The 21,364-nt window shown below is 33.4% G+C and overlaps 1 protein-coding gene across 5 annotated transcripts; it reads right to left on the bottom strand.

Moving 5' to 3' along the window:
• Positions 1-3,392: 3,392 nt before the first annotated feature.
• LOC128234983 (uncharacterized) lies at positions 3,393-21,358 on the bottom strand. 5 transcript variants are annotated; one of them, XM_052949647.1, is made up of 13 exons: positions 20,877-21,358; positions 14,468-14,764; positions 12,453-12,595; positions 11,433-11,619; positions 10,670-10,981; positions 10,175-10,377; positions 9,420-9,534; positions 8,641-8,775; positions 7,967-8,095; positions 7,538-7,733; positions 7,290-7,306; positions 5,993-6,101; positions 3,393-3,792 (listed from the first exon to the last, which is right to left on the bottom strand). In XM_052949647.1, exons 1-12 carry the CDS (start codon positions 21,019-21,021, stop codon positions 6,025-6,027), a joined length of 1,956 nt encoding a protein of 651 aa, XP_052805607.1. In that variant the 5' UTR covers positions 21,022-21,358; the 3' UTR covers positions 3,393-3,792; positions 5,993-6,024. The 5 variants fall into 5 exon arrangements, 4 of the variants coding, with proteins under 4 accessions (XP_052805607.1, XP_052805611.1, XP_052805609.1 ...); XM_052949651.1 differs by having other exon boundaries at positions 20,721-20,996; XR_008261094.1 differs by lacking the exon at positions 7,290-7,306 and having other exon boundaries at positions 20,877-21,357.
• Between the last annotated feature and the right edge of the window lie 6 nt (positions 21,359-21,364).

Below are 21,364 nucleotides of genomic sequence, written 5' to 3'. Positions count from 1 at the left end.
CTCAAGACTTTAAAAATTCGAGACAAGCAGTTCTAAAGAAATCAGTTGTTTACATCTAGTTTGAGCCGAAGTGCAATTCGAGCCAAGCAAGTTCGAGCCAACGGGGTTTGACTGAAGTTCATGCAGCATAGACTCAAAAGAGTGAGTTGGATACTCAAATACAAGTTTATACCCCTTGCAAACCTTTGCTTTGCTGACCATTCCAGAGCGGTAATCCAAACATTCATCGAAAATGATTTGTTGTTGCATGTAAAGTATGCCTTTGTTGTTTTGTGCCTGTTGCCCGATTGTTCAGAACTTCGTTAAAGGAAACAGTGTGTCGCAGATAGGAATATGTTTATTAAATTCATAAGCTTTGTAGGTGGCTAGCGAGCATGTACCCATATGATAATTAGGGATAGACAACTAACCCAGTAAAAGTTAATAAAAGAACACGCGATATGAATAATGTTGGGTCTAGGAAAATATTTCCAGACATGAACAGAAAATATAAAACTGCGAGCACGAGAACGTCTGTCCAATTAGAAGTCCGAAAAATGGCTTATTCGAAAAGATATACAGTTTGCGTTGACGATAAATATTTCAAATGAAATAATCGGAAAGCCATATATAAGCAGCGAAAGAAGAAGCTCTTTTTTGCACAGAGCCAAATAAAATGGTAAACACGGAAAAAAATATCCAACTTACCTTTTAATTTTTTGCCAACGTAGTAATTAAATCGCGATGGCCTGATTCCAAGATTGATATTAAAAAGCATGAAAAACTGTGATACCCGATTGCCACAGACAAATGTTTAGAACCAAATAGTCCGATTTTTCTTACTCTAAGTAAATTTGGAGATAACTCAAACTCTGACCTTGATGTTTTGTTCACAAATAGAACTTTAGATAAAAGGTTCATCGGTAATGCATGCATCACAAAAAGTAGTTCAGTAATAAGCAAATTGCAGGATAGAGCAACATAAGGACCACCGATATACGGCAAGATGTTATCTTTGCACTTTTATAACCTGTTATCATGGAGCGAAACCCAAGAAGTATCCGACTATCGGCGGAGTCAATGACAAAATCATATAAAAAGGGAATCCAGTAAAATTTGAAATTCAATTATGATGAAACTTAGAAAATACAATCGTGCACATCGCTCGAAAAAAACAACTCAAAGAATTATTCTAATCACCATCGCTTCCGTCATGACATAATTCCATTGGCATAAAAAAGTGTTTACCAGGGTAACATGACTTTCATCTTCAAACATGAACGTGTCCTTGTTTGAAAATTGATGTTGACCGTTCTATAAGTCCGCATTTGGAGTTCCACGTGCGCGGATTCCGTTTAAAATTTCTGCTAATTTTATAGTACCCTTTTGCTGCGAAAATCATCTATACAGTTTATACATGATGAAAATAGAACAATATATGAACAGAGTGACAGACACAATGCTAAAATGAGGCCACCAGATGTTGTAATATTCAATCGTTGCTCTTTTACTTTATCTACAATAGTGTTATTGTGGTACAATAGTGTTATTGTGGTACAATAGTGTTATTGTGGTACAATAGTGTTATTGTGATACAATAGTGTTTTTGTGGTACAATAGAGTTATTGTGGTACAAAAGTGTTATTGTGGTACAACAGTGTTATTGTGGTACAACAATGTTATTGTGGTACAATAGTGTTATTGTGGTACAATAGAGTTATTGTGGTACAAAAGTGTTATTGTGGTACAATAGAGTTATTGTGGTACAATAGAGTTATTGTGGTACATTAGTGTTATTGTGGTACAATAGTGTTATTGTGGTAAAATAGTGTTATTGTGGCACAATAGAGGTATTGTGGTACAATTGTGTTATTGTGGTACAATAGTGTTATTGTGGTACAATAGAGTTATTGTGGTACAATAGTGTTATTGTGGTACAATACTGTTATTGTGGTACAATAGTGTTATTGTGGTACAATAGAGTTATTGTGGTACAATAGTGTTATTGTGGTACAATAGAGTTATTGTCGGTACAATAGTGTTATTGTGGTACAACAGAGTTATTGTGGTACAATAGTGTTATTGTGGTACAATAGAGTTATTGTGGTACAATAGTGTTATTGTAAAAGTAGATGCAACATTTGTGTTTTATAGCTTCTATTTGGCATACCATATATTAACAACGAACGTAAGGTTTTTTGAACATTCGCTTTTGGAAAAAAAAACTTGGTCCATACGTTTCTTTATTGATTGGCATCATTTCATCTACATTCGCAATTTTCATATAATCGTGTTTGTTGCCAACAGTTATGTTATTTGTTAAGGCAGTTACCTGATTCTCGTTGTAGAGGTATATTCAAAGGCTTTCTTATAACCTATTGCAATATCCATTCACAAAATATATAATAGTAACTATAATTAATACTACTGGTCATGTAGTAATGTACATCGTTCCGAAAAAACAAAGTTGGTTGAGCAATATCACTATTTTATATACAATTATAATTTGAAAACGATAGTGAGACTGTTTTGTGAAAACAACATGGACTTTATCCCCATGAACTGGACGTCTAATTGCATATGTATATTAAATATACCAGTTTCCAAATTTAGGTAATAAATGCCTCAAATCTTATTTACAGATTTCACTTTAGAATCATTTATAATTGATAATTATTGTCTTGCTAATCCAATGCTGGCAGAAAATCATTAATAGAACGCCCGAAATAGACGTACAATTGTAACCAAAATTGTAAAATTGAGGTTTATATTTATGCCCATTAAGTGCTCGGTAAGGGGTTTTCAAATTCGATTTTTGGTAAATTTAGTGTTGACACTTCATCGACTTTTGTGTAATGATATACACCATTGCTAGATTATTGCTGTTTCTTGCCGGTTTGTCAGAAAACAAAGAGCAAAATGTGACGTTTAAACTATGTCGAGGATGGCGAATTTGCGCCGAAATTGTTGATAGGGAAAGGACATCAACTACACGGCTTATTCCTACACTTTATATTCCACGAAAGTTATTGGTGTGTTTCAAGCTGGTCGCGATCCCGACACAGAACGTTTGTAGTTCGTCACCATTTATTTGATCGCACCCTTTATTACTGCGCATTGACGCTGTGTACACTTATTCATCGGATTTTTTATGTGGACATGAATACTATTACGTCGTGAATCATAATATCTGCATAATTTCCTTAATTCAATGATAGTTATGGTATTTTGATATAAAACAGTCATGTTTGTTTACTACCAAACATTCTTTCAGCATTTTTTTGACGAACAAAGTTATTATTTCATTCGACATGTGACTTGAAATAACGAAATTTTTATTCAGACTACTGTGGAAGGGGCTATTTGCTTATCAATTAAGAACAAGAACAATACTAAGACTTATAAAGTGTTCGTCTTTTGTAAAGCGCTTTTTTCCATACCAAGATACAAACATACACGAGAAATAAAGACAAACTACAGCATCAAAACTGATTGAAATACAAAATGTATATTATAATGTCAACTGTTATATAAACTTTCATTTAACGATAGTCTTGTTAAATGGCACCAATTTTACAAAACACAACAATGAAGAAACCATACCATAATAAAGTCTTTAAGTATCAATACAAAGACCAAAAAAAAACGAATGATTGAACCTGGCTATGTTGTTCAATTTCCGACCATAAATAGTAAATTGTTGTGCGATTCTCAATATTTGTTAAATTGGTTTAGGTTATAAGACGTTTCCAGGTCAAAAAGGATGCTTTCAATGTGTACAGCAATTCCTTCGATGAACTGTATCCCTGTTATCTGCCATAAATAAAGAAAAGCATATACGAAGAACAAATATAAAATACAAACAAGATAACTAAACAATTTAAACATGGACAAATTTACAATTTACATTAACGACACAGTAGCATTAATATATATAATTGTTTTATACATTTTTATAGAAATGACGCCAGACTCATTTTCATAAACACGTATATGACGCATCAAACATAAATGACACAACGCCGTTTGTCCAGGACTGGTCACGTGGTGACCTAATGTGTGTTCTTATTGGGTCACCAATCTTTATATCGTACCAAAATGGCGTCTATTTAACGATTCCGATGAAAGGATGCAAACTTTTCAATTAATAAATTGGTCAATGTAAACAGGTTGTTGACGTGATATATTCGTTACGAGGGTACTAGGCGACCCGATGGGGCGCATGAAACCATATGGTTCCATTGCCAGGTATACTCCATATCAGATCGCATATTAACCCATAAGTTAAAGTAATTATTCATTTTTAAGTAAATTGGTCCTGAGATGTATCAATATGATTTCAATAATTGTGATTTTATTCAGTTACATAATGTATCAATGTAATTGAGCACAACTTGAATGAGTGCATGTTATCACTAAAGCAGAGATTATTAAATCCTGACAATAATTGAAATTACTAGGTCCAAGTTGGTGTTTATGAAACCAATTGAAGTGTTTTATACCTAATGTAATTTAACAAACTACCCCATAGTGTAATCCAGTAGTTGAACAAGTTATGATTACATGTAATGAAACAAATTAAATGGAGTATTAACATTTTTTACAAATCCGTTCATATGGTCGTGAGTAAATTTAAATACATGTAGAGCATTTAAACATGTTTTTATCTATATTTTCAAACTGCAAAATGAAACAGGGCTTATGTTGAGCGTGAATTCGCGTGATCCAATAGCATACTGGGCCTTCACGTCAATTCAAGTCCAGTTACGCCCCTGTCAGTCAGCTGTCAGTCGACAGGAAGGTACTGAGTCATTTTGCTGTACTATTTTCAGTGTTGGTTGCAGTTTAGTAGAAGTTTCTGTAGGTAATTAAAACATTCAGCTTGGACTTGATTTTCTACGTCGGCTTGTAATAAAAAAAATTACGCTTCTTGCAGTATGATAAAAGACGATGATAATAAAGGTAACTTTCGCAACAGCATTGACTGAAAATGCTCGGAATCAAATTGATCAGCTTTAATAACAAGGTTTGTCCATTTCCTTAACAATACAAGAAAAAAGTTAAAGTTTATTCAGTATGGCATCTGCATGATAACGATGTGTGGAAATATGTCGTGTACAGATAAATGACGGATAACTATTATTTGAACTAGATGACCGAAAGTGCATTGCAGATAAGATTGTTGGACTTTGCATATATATTTTTTTTATTTCAACTGAAATCGGACGTGGAATGCTTTGTTAAGATGTCTAACATGCCTGTTTGTTATGTTTACGTGTAAAGAAAACTTTCAATGGGTTAAGAAGAGAAAGAGTCAACATGAACAATATGGCTCGAATGTTGACCTTGAACACTGATCATGATATTGAGGCAGCATGTTTGGAATAAGGCTTCTGCACGCTGTCTTGATAAGATGAACATTTTATCACAATTTTATCAAAATCCTTCATTTGATTTATGATATATAGAAAAGACCTAACACATATGGCTCAAACCTTTCACATTAAACTCCGGCCTTGGCCTTGAGCCGGTTCGCCTGTAATATCAGGTCTAAACGGTGTTTGACCTTGACCTTAAGCCGGCGCACCTGAGAATGGGTTTCTTCATATTGTCTCCAGATGATAGAATTTTGACCAGAGTTTCATTAAAATCCATCACGAGGATAAGGAGATATAAAGACGACATTAAACCTACGACTTAAATCTTTCTTCTTAAACAGATATGCATGCTGTATGAATTTGGGTTATATTTTACCCCATTCAAGGGATATCTGAGATGTAAAGCGGACATAAAATATATTACTCGATTTTCTTTTTTTACAATTAACGATGACGTTGATCGTCAGCAGGCGTGCCTGTAAAATACGAGGTGTGGATTAGACATGAAACGTATGGCTCGAACCAAGGTTTTAATCTGTGACCTTGACCCAGAATCGGCTCGTCCAGAATATGGGTTCTGCACGTTACAGAATGTGGTGGACATTTAATCCAAGTTTCATAGTTGGCTAATTTACCTGCATGCAACATGGAACTGTCCTTCATCGGCTCACTTTACACAATCATAAGTTTGTGTTTGTTGGCCATCAGGTGACTGTGAACCATCAGTGATGACGTGCACAGCACCTAGTTGTGTCAATTAAAAAAGATAAACACTGAATTGTCAACACATTATGTTATTTTGTTTAAGTAAGTCTTGGTATAAATATAATTGTTTAGTGACAGTATACTATATGCATAGACTTGACAATCCACAAGTAATTTACTCTTTTAAATAATATTTATTTTGTTGAAAATACATGTAATATTAGCACTATTGCGTCTACTAAAAGACTATCGCAGTAAGGCGTTTAATTATCAACGCTATTTTTATAATACGACTAGTCAAAAGTGTACAGTTATTTAAAATCAACATAAAGAATGCCGCATGATGACATCATTTATGATATAAAATAGGCTACATAAAAGAAAAACAGTACGACGTAAAAACATTCTTTCGTCTGCATGTACATAACGACGGGTGATGCAAAATTGCGTGGACTGTTATTATATCTTGAGCATGCATTGCGTTATTTAATATATATTTTTCATGTTTTGTATTTAGTCTTTGGTTTACAAAATACGAACTAGCGTTGAAATATTCTTAATTTGAACTTATTTATTACTGCTAATTGCAACAGGATATTAGACCTCTTTTAACTTTAATTTAAATCACGATTCCGTAAAGAATATGGTTACCATTTGACAACAGTTTTATTGTGAAACAAATAAAATCGAAGCTTTGAACAAATGATTCATAACTATTCTAGTCGAGTGTATCTGGTGTTACTTTATAAAAATTTCAATAATCATGAATAGCATCTCTCCAAAACATTAAGGTTCTGGATATCCCGACTAAACTACTATTATTCTGTAATAAACAAACCTATTGGATTAACATGTGTTCACCTGTTCCAGTTTGAATTTTGTTTTGTGTTGTAATGTTGTATGACAAGTCCACGTTATTTTGTATCATCTTTCGTAATATGCGTGGTAAAAACCATAAATACAATCAATAAGGTGGTTATAAAGAAATAAAAGAGAGGCTGGGAAACACGTTCGTGTACTTTTTAAGTGGCAGTTGAGTTTAAAAAGTCGTTTTCAAAATTCCCATTTATTGCTTTTCTTTGCTATCTGAAATATGTTTCTAAACTTGTACAACGTAATGCAAAATCAATTCTCAGGTAACCTTACACGTGGTGTTTCGCATCCTTTCCAGTATACTCGACATGCAGGTGTTTCTTATCCTTTCTTATATACTCGACATGCATTTACCTAAAGGCTGCATATATCTGCAAAATACACATTTAAGTACTTATGTTTAAGCGAATTCCAGTGGTATGCATTAATCAGTTTATTTGTTTTATGTTTCACTCTGAAGATAAAAGCCCAAAATATGTTCAAAGAATTTCTAAAATGAAAACAAAGTCGAATTTCCAAAACATACAAACTTTATCTCATCATGTTGATGTATAGATCAATAATGGTTAAAATTTCGACAGTATAAAAACAAATACTCTTACAAATGTTGATCCTGTAAATGTAAATCGGCATATTCCTCGCTCCTCGGTGTATTCTGTCGTCTTTTTGATACAACGACGCCCCCGACAAATAAAATAACAACAGTCAGAACGGCCAAAATACCGCAAACAATTCCGATCAACATGGAGGTGGAGACGTCGTTACAAGTATGAGCGCTTGGTGTCGATAGTCGCTGATCTACAAACAAAGCGAAGGGGAAAAGTCGTACATTTGTGAACAAAATTGCACCTTATGCGGTTTTATATATCGAACACGAAAACATTCACTAATTATATTTCTATTCAATAAAGTTATTTAATCATTGTTTGTAAAAACATATATATAAGTAGGACTTTTATAATTTGTTTAAGTGTATGTCAAACACAAACATATACACCACAAAGCAACACTCAATAGAAACAAATATATACCTTTGACCAAGAAAACAGCAATTGCATTTACTGCCGAACCAATTGTGTTTTCTGCCATACATGAATAATTATAATGGCCACTTGATGGAACTCGAATCTTTAATTCAAGACTACTTTCTGTTTTACTACCTGGAAAATATTATGAAAATTGTATTATTGTAAAGCAGGTCTGCATAATAACTCTATACCGTTTTTTTATTATTAGCATGTGTTACATTGTGTTTTGAACTTGCACTGTGTTATAAAACACATTTTATTTGTAAGGCAAAATTGTTGTTATTGTTCAGGTAACGGTTTTTTACATCAATGGTTAATAATTATAAACAATTATCAACATGTTAATTTTACATTAAAAACCTTTTCGATATTAAATGAATGCTATGATGGGTTGCTGTTGATTTTGTTCTTTCCAGCATTCTGACTGACTCTCTTGTCCTACTGATTATCTTTCCTTATATTTCCAATATTCTGGATTATCAAGTATTCGTCAAATATGGCTATGAGAGTCTTTAAACCATAACAACTGTTAAGCCGGTGCTGGAGATGTTGACATTGTTATAATAACCATAAACATCAAGTACCCATTGCATATAAAAATATGTGCATGTGCATAAAAACAAAAACACCTGGACAACAATGATACTTTGGTGTGGTAAATCAGATCAAACTATTACCGATCTCTCTCAAAGACGTGTTCAGCCATTCGATCTTGGCAAATGGATTTGCGTCAACTTTGCATAACACGTTGACACTGTCATCAAAGGACCTTAGTACGGATTCTTCATTGGAAAAACTGATGAACGGTTTGTCTAAAAACGGAAAAGGAAATTTATTTTCGTATACAATATTGAACATTGCTCTTCTTCACAGTCGAATGGTGCAAACGGAATGTGGCTTAAGAGGAAATCACTTTTTTGGTACGCAACATTTAGTTGTCTTTTGGAGTTATTGGTATTCAAGAGGGTGTAACGGGTTACGTAGAAGTTCAAAATTGGCACTATTCGGCATTAAAACATGATGAACAGATTAAGTAATGTATTTGGTACGTATGCGTGGAAGGAGGTTACACACCCGATGTGGGTACTGATGATACAATAAGTATTAAGATAAATGTTTAAAAATGTAAATACTCAGTAACTGAATATAACCTCACTTTTATTCCATACTATCTTAGGTATAACTTAGATTGAAGAGAAGTATGATATGTTTCCAACAATCAGTTAATTTCAAAGGCCGCCTAGTAATGTTGTTTAATTAAAGTAAAATTCATGCAGGCAACTGTAAACAATTTGTATGTACTTCATATTCGATGACAGCGTTTTGTGTAGGATTGTGTTTACTCTTTCAACTCCACACAGCTGTCGCAGCTGAGTGTTTTGCATTTTGGTTTTAAATATTCATGTATAGTAACCATCAACTAAAGATTATCATATAATGCAAAGTAATAACTTACATGTAATGTTTAGTTTATAGTTTTCGATTACTTTGATCTCTGGAAACGCAGGATTTTCCAAGTAACACGATAGTGTTTCTCCATTGTTATGTCGTGAGAGGTTGGCAGATAAAATCTGCAAATGGACAAGGAACATCAACAATTCAACTTTGAGGTTGTTAAACGAGACTTAATGTTATTTTGAACAAATGGATAAATACACATTTCATTTTCAAAAACAATACAATTAACTGAACATAGAAAGCAGAGTCATATATATATTTTTGAAATTGTCAGACTGTTGGTGTCATACCAGCACATGTTTTACACAAAACACTGCATGAAACATCCCCGACCTTCAAAACAAGACTTTATTGACGGTGCAATTTTAGAAACAGTCAAGGGAATCTTTCCCGCTTACAAAAATAAACTGAACTACTTACTCTGCTTGCCGTTTATTTTATCAAATACACAAAAGGTAGAGAGCTATATACAATAAACGTCATTCAAACATTAAACCGTCCATATTTTGCTTTTATAAATTATACGCCGTAAAATACACTCAATGTGCCGTGTCTGCATTATTTTATTTAGAATAACGTTGTAAGCGTCGGGCGTAACGTGTTTGTTCTAAACATAAAAACATCAATCGGCCTCAGTTATTAATTGCCCCAGTCCTTACATATCCAGAAAATTAATGAATGATTTACGCTTTAATCGTAAAACGTTACTTGTTACACGAAAATATAAATAAATAGTTCTCAATTATGTATTACCTTAGTCCTTATATGTCCAGACAATTCTTCATCTGTTTTCTTTTTATGGGAGGTTTCATATTTATTCACATTTGACGAAATGTTCCATCTTATTTTACTAACTGGATTAGATACGTCGCTTGTACACTGCAACATGAGTCTTGTATTACCTTCTAAGTCGTTGGTTCTCTTTAATTCTTCAAGCTGTAGAAACTTCGTTGGGACTGGTTGAAGAAAGAAATACGATATTTAAGTGACCGAATGAATTGATTCATGTCGGGACCTATGCATGCAATTCAGTTATTAAAATTTACACAAATTTTGGTGCAAGTGATCGGTTTCTAGTTTACACAATGAAGTTATATTCGCATTCTTAAAACATGTAAATTACACACTGTATTTTGAATATTTAAAATATAAAGAAACTGTTCATTGCTTCGAGCTATTGTATTTATGTATTGTTTTATCATTTCAATCTGTTTAACATAAGGAACACATTAACTCTGATACACTTACATAAAACATCAATGGCAGAAGTCGAGCAATACGTTTTCAGTCTGTTGTTGTAATACGCCATAAACTCAACGCAACACATTACACTCCTATTATTGTCATAACGGCTGAAAGTTTTTTCTAAGATTGTTTCAGCATCAACTGTTTTATCGTCTTTCATTTTTGAAAAGCTGCTGCTTGTATTGTAAGTTGTTGAATCGTACATGAAGTACAGTCTTGGCTTTGGTCTGGCATTGAAGGTTTTGCAAGAAATATGTGCATGTTTTCCTTCTTTAATTGATTCCGATAATGTTATTGCAGGAACTGATGGTTTCCCTGTAAGTAAAGACATGAACTTAAGCTTATAATGTATTTTGCCAAATGAATTTTCCTGCTTCTCTACAAATGATATATAATGACATGTATAGTGTTCGTATTGGTGTGGCAATTTCGCATTTGATCTGTATTATCATCTTATAATATAGCATTACCATTTTTTATTTACTGGAAGATCTTCACAAGTTGTAATTAAAAACTGTTGATATCTTAAAATGTAACATCGAACGTTATAAGTTATAGGAATCATTAAAATAGTAATGCCTCACTTTATAACGAATAAATTATAAAAGATAAGTAACTGATGTTAATTCTGGTCCGATCCCTTTGCTTGCCCTTTTGATATGAGTTTAAAAATGCAACATTTCACTTTTTTCTGTTTCTCTGTTGTTTTCATTGTCATATTATTTTCATAAGTAATACAATATGAATTAATTATAAAAAAACTAACGCAAAACGATGAGATTGATTGATACGGTTTTTGGGTGTACGCCATCTCTAGTAGCCTCGCAAGTAACGGTATGATCTGTATCTTCTCCACTCGGAATGTATCCATAAAATGCTCGATACCATGGAGACCCTTCCACGGTCACATTGGGAAGTATACTTCCATTTTTCGTTAGCTTCAATTCCATGCCCTTAACACATGAGTATGAGTAAATTCAAATGTAACTTTATATAGTCGTCTTACGTACAAGCATTAAATAGTTTTTGCATATTGCATTAAACAAAACCAAATTAGAAAAAGTAAACCAAAATTCTCTGAATGTTCCGTCAGTGCCATACTTTTAAACAACTATTGTGCGAAAAAGGACTCGTCTGTGGCAGTACTCAATTATCTCCATTCATTTTTAACAATCATAGAGGAAGCCAAATTCCTGGTGCTTGTTGCAATGTTCAGATGTTTGACACTTTAATTGATTGCAAATCATAATTAGAAATTATTCGCTTACTTGCCGCCTGAACAGTATTAGACCAGTGAAGTATGCACTTACTTAGTGACTGAAAGGCTTTATTGCTTTCAGAAATTTGAATTTAGCATGGTAATTGTCGTTTAATAAACATATTCAAAACTATTTTGACTAGCCCCTTTACGTTTCCATTAGCTTGATCCGTTTTCGAAATAAAGCAATATTACCAGGATCAGAGAAAAAATACTAGTTATAAGACTCAGTGTATAGATATAACACGATGACACTACAATATCTGTTCGTGATTCTGACATGGTCTGAACATTTAACACACAAACTGTTCGTAGAGAATTCGCGTAAAATATGTATATTCATTTATTGTGGTTGAAGTGAAATGCCTGAAAAAAATGATGATATTCTTCATATATCATGAGAGTAAACGGTCTGTTCATCGGGAAGAACGTTTTGGTCTGGGGTTTTGCGCAAATTAATCAGTTGGATATTTGTATGTATATTTGGACCTGACTGATTAAATATTATGAGAAAAGAAAGTTGTTTACCAAGTATTTCTGGCTGATTCCAACCACAATACATTCCACGTTCATATAGACGCCAACCGTTCCCACCAAGCATCGTTCACAATCCAACTCTGGGATGGTAACATTGTCAGGGAATTGGGGAATTATCGAAAGGACCTTTGGCTCTGAAATGTAAATTACTGTTGGACAACCTCTTAACCATCAACTTATGTTTTAAATACGTGTATACTTGTTTCGTCGTTACACCTATGTCGGATTTCTTTTTTTATCTAAGTCAACAATGTACATTTCATTAACATCCTAGTACTCTTTAATCAGAAGCGGACATGTGTTAATCTAATTTTCGCACAAATACCCCCTTTAAACAAGAACTTTTCATAATGTTCTTAGACTGGCTCTGCCAAGAAATAAGAAAAAACAATGAGAATGAAATTGCTTGATATAACACATTATAAAGTATATCAATTGTAGCTATTTCATTTAAGTGTTAAACTAATAGACAGTGTTTAATAATGACAGTCATATTTGAGTTAACGACTCAGGAACTCGCAATATGTATAGGTTAATGTTTATTTGGAGGTATTTATGGTTGAAATCATTTCTGTTTACTGACAAGAAAAACCCCTTTCAATTAAACATATTGAGCCCCTACCGCCGATTTATGTACGTTTAAGAACTTGACACAATTTGACTACGTGAATGTATATTTTGTCCGTTTTTGACATATTGTTTCCTGCTCTATTTATTTAGGTACAATAATAACTGATGTATACTCTGGATTTGTATAAACTTAAACGCAATTAAGATTATGTTGGTATACGCTTGTTTATGATTATCGAGAAAATCTTACAAGGGGTAGTCTCTCATACCTTAGTGGTGTTGTAGTCTCTAAAAAAAGATGTTGAACATTTATTAAAAAAATTGTCCCATGACTGAATACGAATCTTAAGCAAACGAAACAAGCTCCATTTTTATGATAAAGTGTCAGGGCAAAATAAATGTTGACTTGTTCTTCTTGACTAAGGGCGAGCCTGCATGCAAAGCTCTTGTTTTCTTGTGATCCATGCATCGTCAGTTTTGCACCAATTTTTAGAATGTAAAGTAATCTAAGCAGAAACGTATTATGAAAACTATCCGAGTACTATGTACATTACTGTTAAAAAATATGACACTTACGTCACACAAAACTCATACACACCACACGTTTCAAATTCAATGTGAACGGCCAATAAATTGGCGATTTAACAAATACAAAGGCCCGTCAAACGCAGATCAATATGGTATTTGAAGGCGTGTGTTTTAATAAAATACTGCTATCCCATTTGTTCGCATATAATGCCAATAGTGATCAACTTATCATTTCATATAAACAACTTACATATCTTTTAAGAACAATATATAAAGTCTTTAAATCGACCGGCTAACGTATTACGACTCATTGCGAACAAACGATTTACTTTCTTGTTTCGGTAATTTATAAGAATTAGGTCGCTTAAGTAGATTAATCGAATAAGAAAGAAACACAAAGGAGAAACGAAGTTATAATACAAGCTCGTTTCCACGCGGTTTTAAAACGACTGACTTTGACAGATAAACAATACCGAACAGTTGCCATAAAGAAACAAGAAGTTTTGAACGGTAGGTTATAGTCATGGGTTGTCGAAAGATGGTGTTTTCATTGTTTTAATCATTTACACATTTGTACACGATATATATATTCTGTTCTACTCTGCATAAAAAATACCATGCCTTGTATTTTCTATATTAACTGATCTTATGAAAGCCATAACTAAACAATACTTCTACGCTAAGGTAAAGACATATATTTAAGCAATTTCGGGCACCAACAAGTTCCAGTTAGTTTAAAATATTAAAGCAAATAGGAAAAAAGAATATTTTCCGTTTTTAATTATTCTCGAAAAATATAAACGTTATGCATTTCGCTGAAAACATTACCTTTGCTAACATATATGAAATAAATCAAATATAATTGCAGTTTTGATTTAGAAATTTGGTTAAGTCTGGAAATGAAATACCTTTCACTGTAACTAAAGTAGTCCTCGGTGGTGAACACTGTACGCTGTTTAAAGTCACTGTATAACCACCGTTATCCTCATCTGTGACGTTATGTATTGTCAATATGACACGGGCTTGTTGACCATCAATGTGAAAACGCTGCAAGGTGGTATCAATGGGATTCGGCTTCTTTTGGAGATATTTCCACCATCTGACTAAACTTGTATCATTCCTTATATATGTGCTTGAGAACTCGAGTCTCACATCGTCACCTCGATTGATTTGTTCAGGATTTATAAGCCGCAATGTTCCACATACTACAAAGCAAATAGGACATTATTAACACATGTAATAGATATTTTGCAATAGGCAATATTATTAACAACTTTAACACGAGCAATGATTAATATACATGTACTGTTATTTCCTAATCAATTGCTTATCGTTTTTTTAAACATAAAACACCAAGTGATGTGTCCAAGTTATTAACATCAATCTTTCTTGTTCTCTTTAAATAAACGACGGCATTCTTTCAAAGACAAATATAACTCGACACTATGTAAAACATTTGATGAAGAAAACGTATGCAACAATTTATACAATTGAATGTATGTGTAGTCAGGGTGTAATGTTTTGAAACCAAGTACGGCTTTTTAAATACATATACATTTATGCAAATTTTTAAAGTAGAAAAGGTTCGTTTTTATACTTCATATTGAAATTGTCAGCTTTAATATGTCAAGTGCTTTACATATAAAGTTGAAAGCTACTATGACCTTATAAGCATTTTACACTGAGATAAGCGCCGCTATTCTGTTTTAGGTTGAGGCAAACAATAATTTAAATACAAAAACTAAATAACGAGAAAAATATGTATGCTCCCTTTTACATCTCACGAGATGCCATTATATTTGGAGTCGATGCAAAGTATTAAGTCATATTTCCCTCTAAGGTCATATAAACGATAACACCCATTCATGCATGTTTGTTTTATCATGATTATGATTTTTAGAGTTTGATATAAATACAATACTCGTATGCCCTCGTCAAATGTGTCATAGAATCAAATGATAAAAGACGACTTAAAAAACGATATGTGTTCACATTAAATGTGTACATGTCATTAATTTTTTTTTTTATCTGACCTTGACAATGTAGACAAGGTAACAAAACTAAAATATAAACAGTTTTAAAAATGACACTTTTATATCCCATACTTTTAGCTTCGGAATTGACAGTGATATCATTGAGGATATACAAACGTTGGCATCTGGTTTTACAGCCATAAAGAGATCAGGAAGTTTTCATATTTCCTGCTACTTCAAATGAAGAGCATGAAAGTGGATTTGAATTATGAGTTTGAATCATTGAAATATTAAAATGACATTGACTGCTTTAGAGTTTTAATTTGTTAACATATGAGCATGAAACCATTCCCTGATAGAAACATATTTCAACAATAGTTTTGTTCTAAAGTATGTTCATTAAAACCATTACAAGTATCAAAGACATAACAGCAGTGCGTGTGTTTTTGTATAAAAGACATTACAGCAGAGCGTGTGTTTTTGTATAAAAGACATTACAGCAGTGCTTGTGTTTTGTATAAAAGACCTTACAGCAGTGCTTGTGTTTTTGTATAAAAGGCATTACAGCAGTGCGTGTGATTTTGTACAAAAACATTAGAGCAGTGCTTGTGTTTTAGTATAAAAGACATTACAGCAGTGCTTTTTTGTATAAAAGGCATTACAGCAGTGCTTGTGTTTTTCTACAAAAGTGATTACTGCAGTGAGTGTGTTTTTGTACAAAAGAGATAACTGCAGTGCGTGTGTTTTGGTATAAAAGACATTACAGATGTGCGTGTGTTTTGGTATAAAAGACATTACAGATGTGCGTGTGTCTTTGTATAAAAGGCATTACAGCAGTGCATGTGTTTTTGTATAAAAGACATTACAGCAGTGCTTGTGTTTTTGTATAAAAGACATTACAGCAGTGCATGTGTTTTGTATAAAAGACATTACAGCAGTGCTTGTGTTTTGTATAAAAGACATTACAGCAGTGCTTGTGTTTTTGTAAAAACACAATACAGCAGTGCTTGTGTTTTTGTATAAAAGACATTACAGCAGTGCGTGGGTTTTTGTATAAAAGACATTACAGCAGTGCGTGGGTTTTTGTATAAAAGGCATTACAGCAGTGCATGTCTTTTTCTACAGTAGTGAATACTGCAGTGCGTGTCTTTTTGTACAAGAAAGATGACGACAGTGCCTTTATTATTGTATGACAGGGAGGACTACAGTGCGTGTTTTTTTTGAAAGAGAATATATTGCAGTGTGTGTGTGTTTTTCACAACAGATGTTTTCGCAGTGCAGGGGATATTGTACAAGAGAGACTACAGCATTGCGTGTGTTTAAGTGTAACAAAGATTAAAGCAAAGTGTGTGTTTCATACGGGTGAGATTTCTGCACTGCGTGTGTTTAAGTGTAACAAAGGGTAAAGCAGAGTGTGTGTTTCATACGGGTGAGATTTCTGCAGTGCGTGTGTTTAAGTGTAACAAAGAGTAAAGCAGAGTGTGTGTTTCATACGGTTGAGATTTCTGCACTGCGTGTGTTTAAATGTAACAAAGAGTAAAGCAGAGTGTGTGTTTCATACGGGTGAGATTTCTGCACTGCGTGTGTTTAAGTGTAACAACGAGGAAAGCAGAGTGTGTGTATCATACGGGTGAGATTTCTGCACTGCGTGTGTTTAAGTGTAACAAAGAGTAAAGCAGAGTGTGTGTTTCATACGGGTGAGATTTCTGCAGTGCGTGTGTTTAAGTGTAACAAAGAGTAAAGCAAAGTGTGTGTTTCATACGGGTGAGATTTCTGTAGTGCATGTGTTTAAGTGTAACAAGAGTAAAGCAGAGTGTGTGTTTCATACGGGTGAGATTACTGCACTGTGTGTGTTTAAGTGTAACAAAGAGTAAAGCAGGGTGTGTGTTTCATACGGGTGAGATTTCTGCAGTGCGTGTGTTTAAGTGTAACAAAGAGTAAAGCAGAGTGTGTGTTTCATACGGGTGAGATTTCTGCAGTGCGTGTGTTTAAGTGTAACAAAGAGTAAAGCAGAGTGTGTGTTTCATACGGGTGAGATTTTTGCAGTGCGTGTGTTTAAGTGTAACAAAGAGTAAAGCAGAGTGTGTGTTTCATACGGGTGAGATTTCTGCAGTGCGTGTGTTTAAGTGTAACAAAGAGTAAAGCAGAGTGTGTGTTTCATACGGGTGAGATTTCTGCAGTGCGTGTGTTTAAGTGTAACAAAGAGTAAAGCAGAGTGTGTGTTTCATACGGGTGTGATTTCTACAGTGCATGTGTTTAAGTGTAACAAAGAGTAAAGCAGAGTGTGTGTTTCATACGGGTGAGATTTCTGCAGTGCATGTGTTTAAGTGTAACATAGAGTTAAGCAGGGTGTGTGTTTCATACGGTTGAGATTTCTGTAGTGCGTGTGTTTTTGTACAACAAATATTACAACTGTGTGTGTGTTTTTGTATAATAAAGATTACTGAATTAAGGCGTGTGTTTGTTTCAAAGGAAGAGTAGTGCAGTGCGTATGCTTTTTATGAAAGGAAGATTACAGTGTGTGCTATTTGTCTGGAATTGTTAGATGATGGATATGTGGTCTAGTTGCTTTGGTGCCCGATCTCCTCTAAAGATGTTTCGAGGTTGAGCTCCAATAGGACGCAAATGATAATGAGTGTGTTTAGTATCGTTTTACCCACTTGTTAACGTGTTGGTAGGTAGTAATATTATCTGCTTTAAGTCCGTAATGGAAATAAAAAAAATGATATGACATATAACCATGGCATGATTCAACGATATAAATGATTTACTGTTTCGAAAAAGCATACGAGTATGTTTGATGTACATAAGCATTATTTATCAAAATTCCAAAATGACTCTAAAGCATAGCATGCCCCTGCGTTCTGAAGGCAAGTTCAATTTTGACTCTATAATCAATTTTCTTTTTGGAATGTCGTCCAACGGATTGTAGCAATACATATGTCAGAGATTTGTGATTTATGCATCATCAATTTCACACCAAAACGACTTTTGCTTTTAAAAATAGTGTGTAATCTAAGCAGAATCGGTATGAAAAATACCCAAGTACTTTCTACAGTACTTTTTATAGAATTACGACGCTAACTTCACACAATTTTCATTCATCCCGTTTTTTCAACTCGAATGTTAATTGCCACATATTGGCGATTTAACCACTAAGTAGGTACGTCAAAGGCCGATCATTCTGGAATTTAGATTCGAATATATTGAACAATACTGACATCCAATTAGTTCATAAATGAGCTCAACTATTATTAACTGATCATTTCATTGAAATAACTCACATATTTGTTAAGAAAAAAATATGAAGTCGACTCCCGACTGACTAACTGATAACGACACATTTTCGACTAAACAATGTGCACAAACGACTAACTTTCATTAAGTCGCTTAAGCGAATACCTTGTTAGATTAATTGAATTATTATGAAGAATAAAAGAGTACCCATTTATTATGATTAAATCGTTTACACGTGGATTTTAACCGCCGTACTTTTAACTCCAAAATAATATTTACCACACTGAATGCAATTCTTTACATTCTCCAAAAATGTCGAAAACAATAGTTGTTATGAAAGATACCGAACTTATTTGAAAGAAAGGTGCAGGAAACAAGGTATTGCTACCTTATGAGATGATAGTAGTTTAAAGTAAATATTTTAGCATACTAATCATTTAAATGTGTTGCCTTTTCAACAACTAAATAAAGGGCTAAAATCTGGTAATCAGTTATTAATATTTTCCACAAACGTATTTTATAGTAAGTAATTCGAGGTTTATCACTCAAAATTTATGTTTGTTATAAATCTGTATGCATTGGTTTTGGAGTAAGAGTGTCACTTTAACAATTTAATTGTATTCATATAAAACAAGTAGTTTTAACGGTATGGTATAATCATGGGTTGATGTGGCGTTATTATGTTCTTAATCATTTTCACACGATAAATAGAGTTATAATGATACTGTTGATATGCTGTTCCCACACAAATTATAGACTACATTATTTAGTTTAAAAAATGCTAAAGGATTTGATTCGAAATACCTTGCACTAAAACTACAGTGTTAATGTGGCCCTTGGTGTTGAACATAATTATTTTGCTTCCTAAATCCGCAATGTATTCACCGTTATCATCAGCTATGATGTTAAGTATTATCAATGTGACAGGGGTTGTTGACCCTGAATTGAATGACGCTGTATGGCGGTGTCTATTACTTTTTCCTTTTTCTACCATCATCGGACCTAATCTGTATTTGGTTTTTGATAACTTGGAAAACCGTGTGTCACATTGTTACCTTGATTGATTTGATCATTATCACAGAAAGCTAATGTGCAACATTTTACAAGAAAATAAGTGTTTATTACAAAATTGTATGGCTACTATAGTCGAACTCGTTGACACCTCTAACATAAATAAACTGATTTTCATTTTTTATTGATCATATTTTACTGATATTTTACAAAGTTAGGTTCTCAAATATTAAAACAACATTTTAGCATTGTCAGATATAAAGCAATTAATTTTATAAGTTACCATCTATCTCCGTAATGTGTTTATTTACACAATGGTATTCGTTCTGAGAGAAATATAACACGACCCAGTCAAAACATAAATTATATTCCGAATTCATTTTGTTCATTATCTAAATATTCAGGGGTATTATTATATGCAGCAAGAAAGATTTTCTTTTGTCAAAAAACACGTGATAAATAAAATGTATGGAACAGTTTATACAATAAAATGCACACTTATCAGGGTATTTTGTTTTGAAACCGAATGCGGCTTCTCAAATACATAATAATATATAAAAACATTTAAAGCAAACCCTACATGAAACGTAGATAGAAGAAATAGGGTTTTCTTATATTTGACAGTTTTAAAAGTCATGTCAATTGTGAAAGCATTATGAGCTGATTAACATATCACGAGGTGAGCGCCCCAAGTCCATTTGTAGTCGAGACAATGTATTACGCGTTATTTCCCTCTAACGTCATATCTACTACAATACCCATTCCTGCTTGTTGCGGTTCTCATGAGTTTTACAGTCTGATATAAATATAGTATGCCATCGTCCTACTCGCCTTGAAAAGGGGAAATAATGATAAAACATGACTTGAACTGTAAATTATATTTTCACATTTGATGTTATTGTTTTGTGTAAAACTCATTTAATAATAATAAGTGTCTTACCTTCACATTGATGACTTGGTAGACAAAATAGAACATAAACGATTTTACAAATGAAAAATATATAATCCATCTTTGCTGCTTTGAAATTGACTATGATATCAATCAGGAAATGCACACATTATCCTCCAGTGTTCACACTCATTAATAGCTACTTACGACACTTCGAATGAAAAGGATGTAGAGTGAATTCGACGTATGAAGTAAACTGCGGAGAATGTGTTTTTCCTTCATGAACTATAACAACAATGTGTGTGCTTTTTGTGCAAGCTAGATAACAACCGTGTGTGCGATATGTATACATGAGAAGTGATGCAGTACCTGTGATTTATGTGTAATAAAGATAAATGCAATACGTATGCCAGATTTATGTGAGAGTACTGGCATATGCATGGCTAGCTATTGTCGTTTTTGTTGTCGCCCATTGTCATACTTTATTGCCCCGAAAACAAACCCTTGAAAAATCACGGCACACTATAAAATGATACAGCTCATCTATAAATTACTGCGATAAAGAATGCGAGGACATGAAATTTTTACAATTTGTCAATCGATTCGTAAATGTTGACAGAAACATTTATATATCAGTGCGACACATTATATTTGAAACTATATAAAATCAGTAGAAATGCGGCGTTGCTGCTATT

This window comes from Mya arenaria, chromosome 5 (genome assembly GCF_026914265.1).
Source record: "Mya arenaria isolate MELC-2E11 chromosome 5, ASM2691426v1".
Classification (NCBI taxonomy): Eukaryota; Metazoa; Mollusca; class Bivalvia; order Myida; family Myidae; genus Mya; species Mya arenaria.
This window is presented reverse-complemented; position numbering and strand designations above follow the sequence as displayed.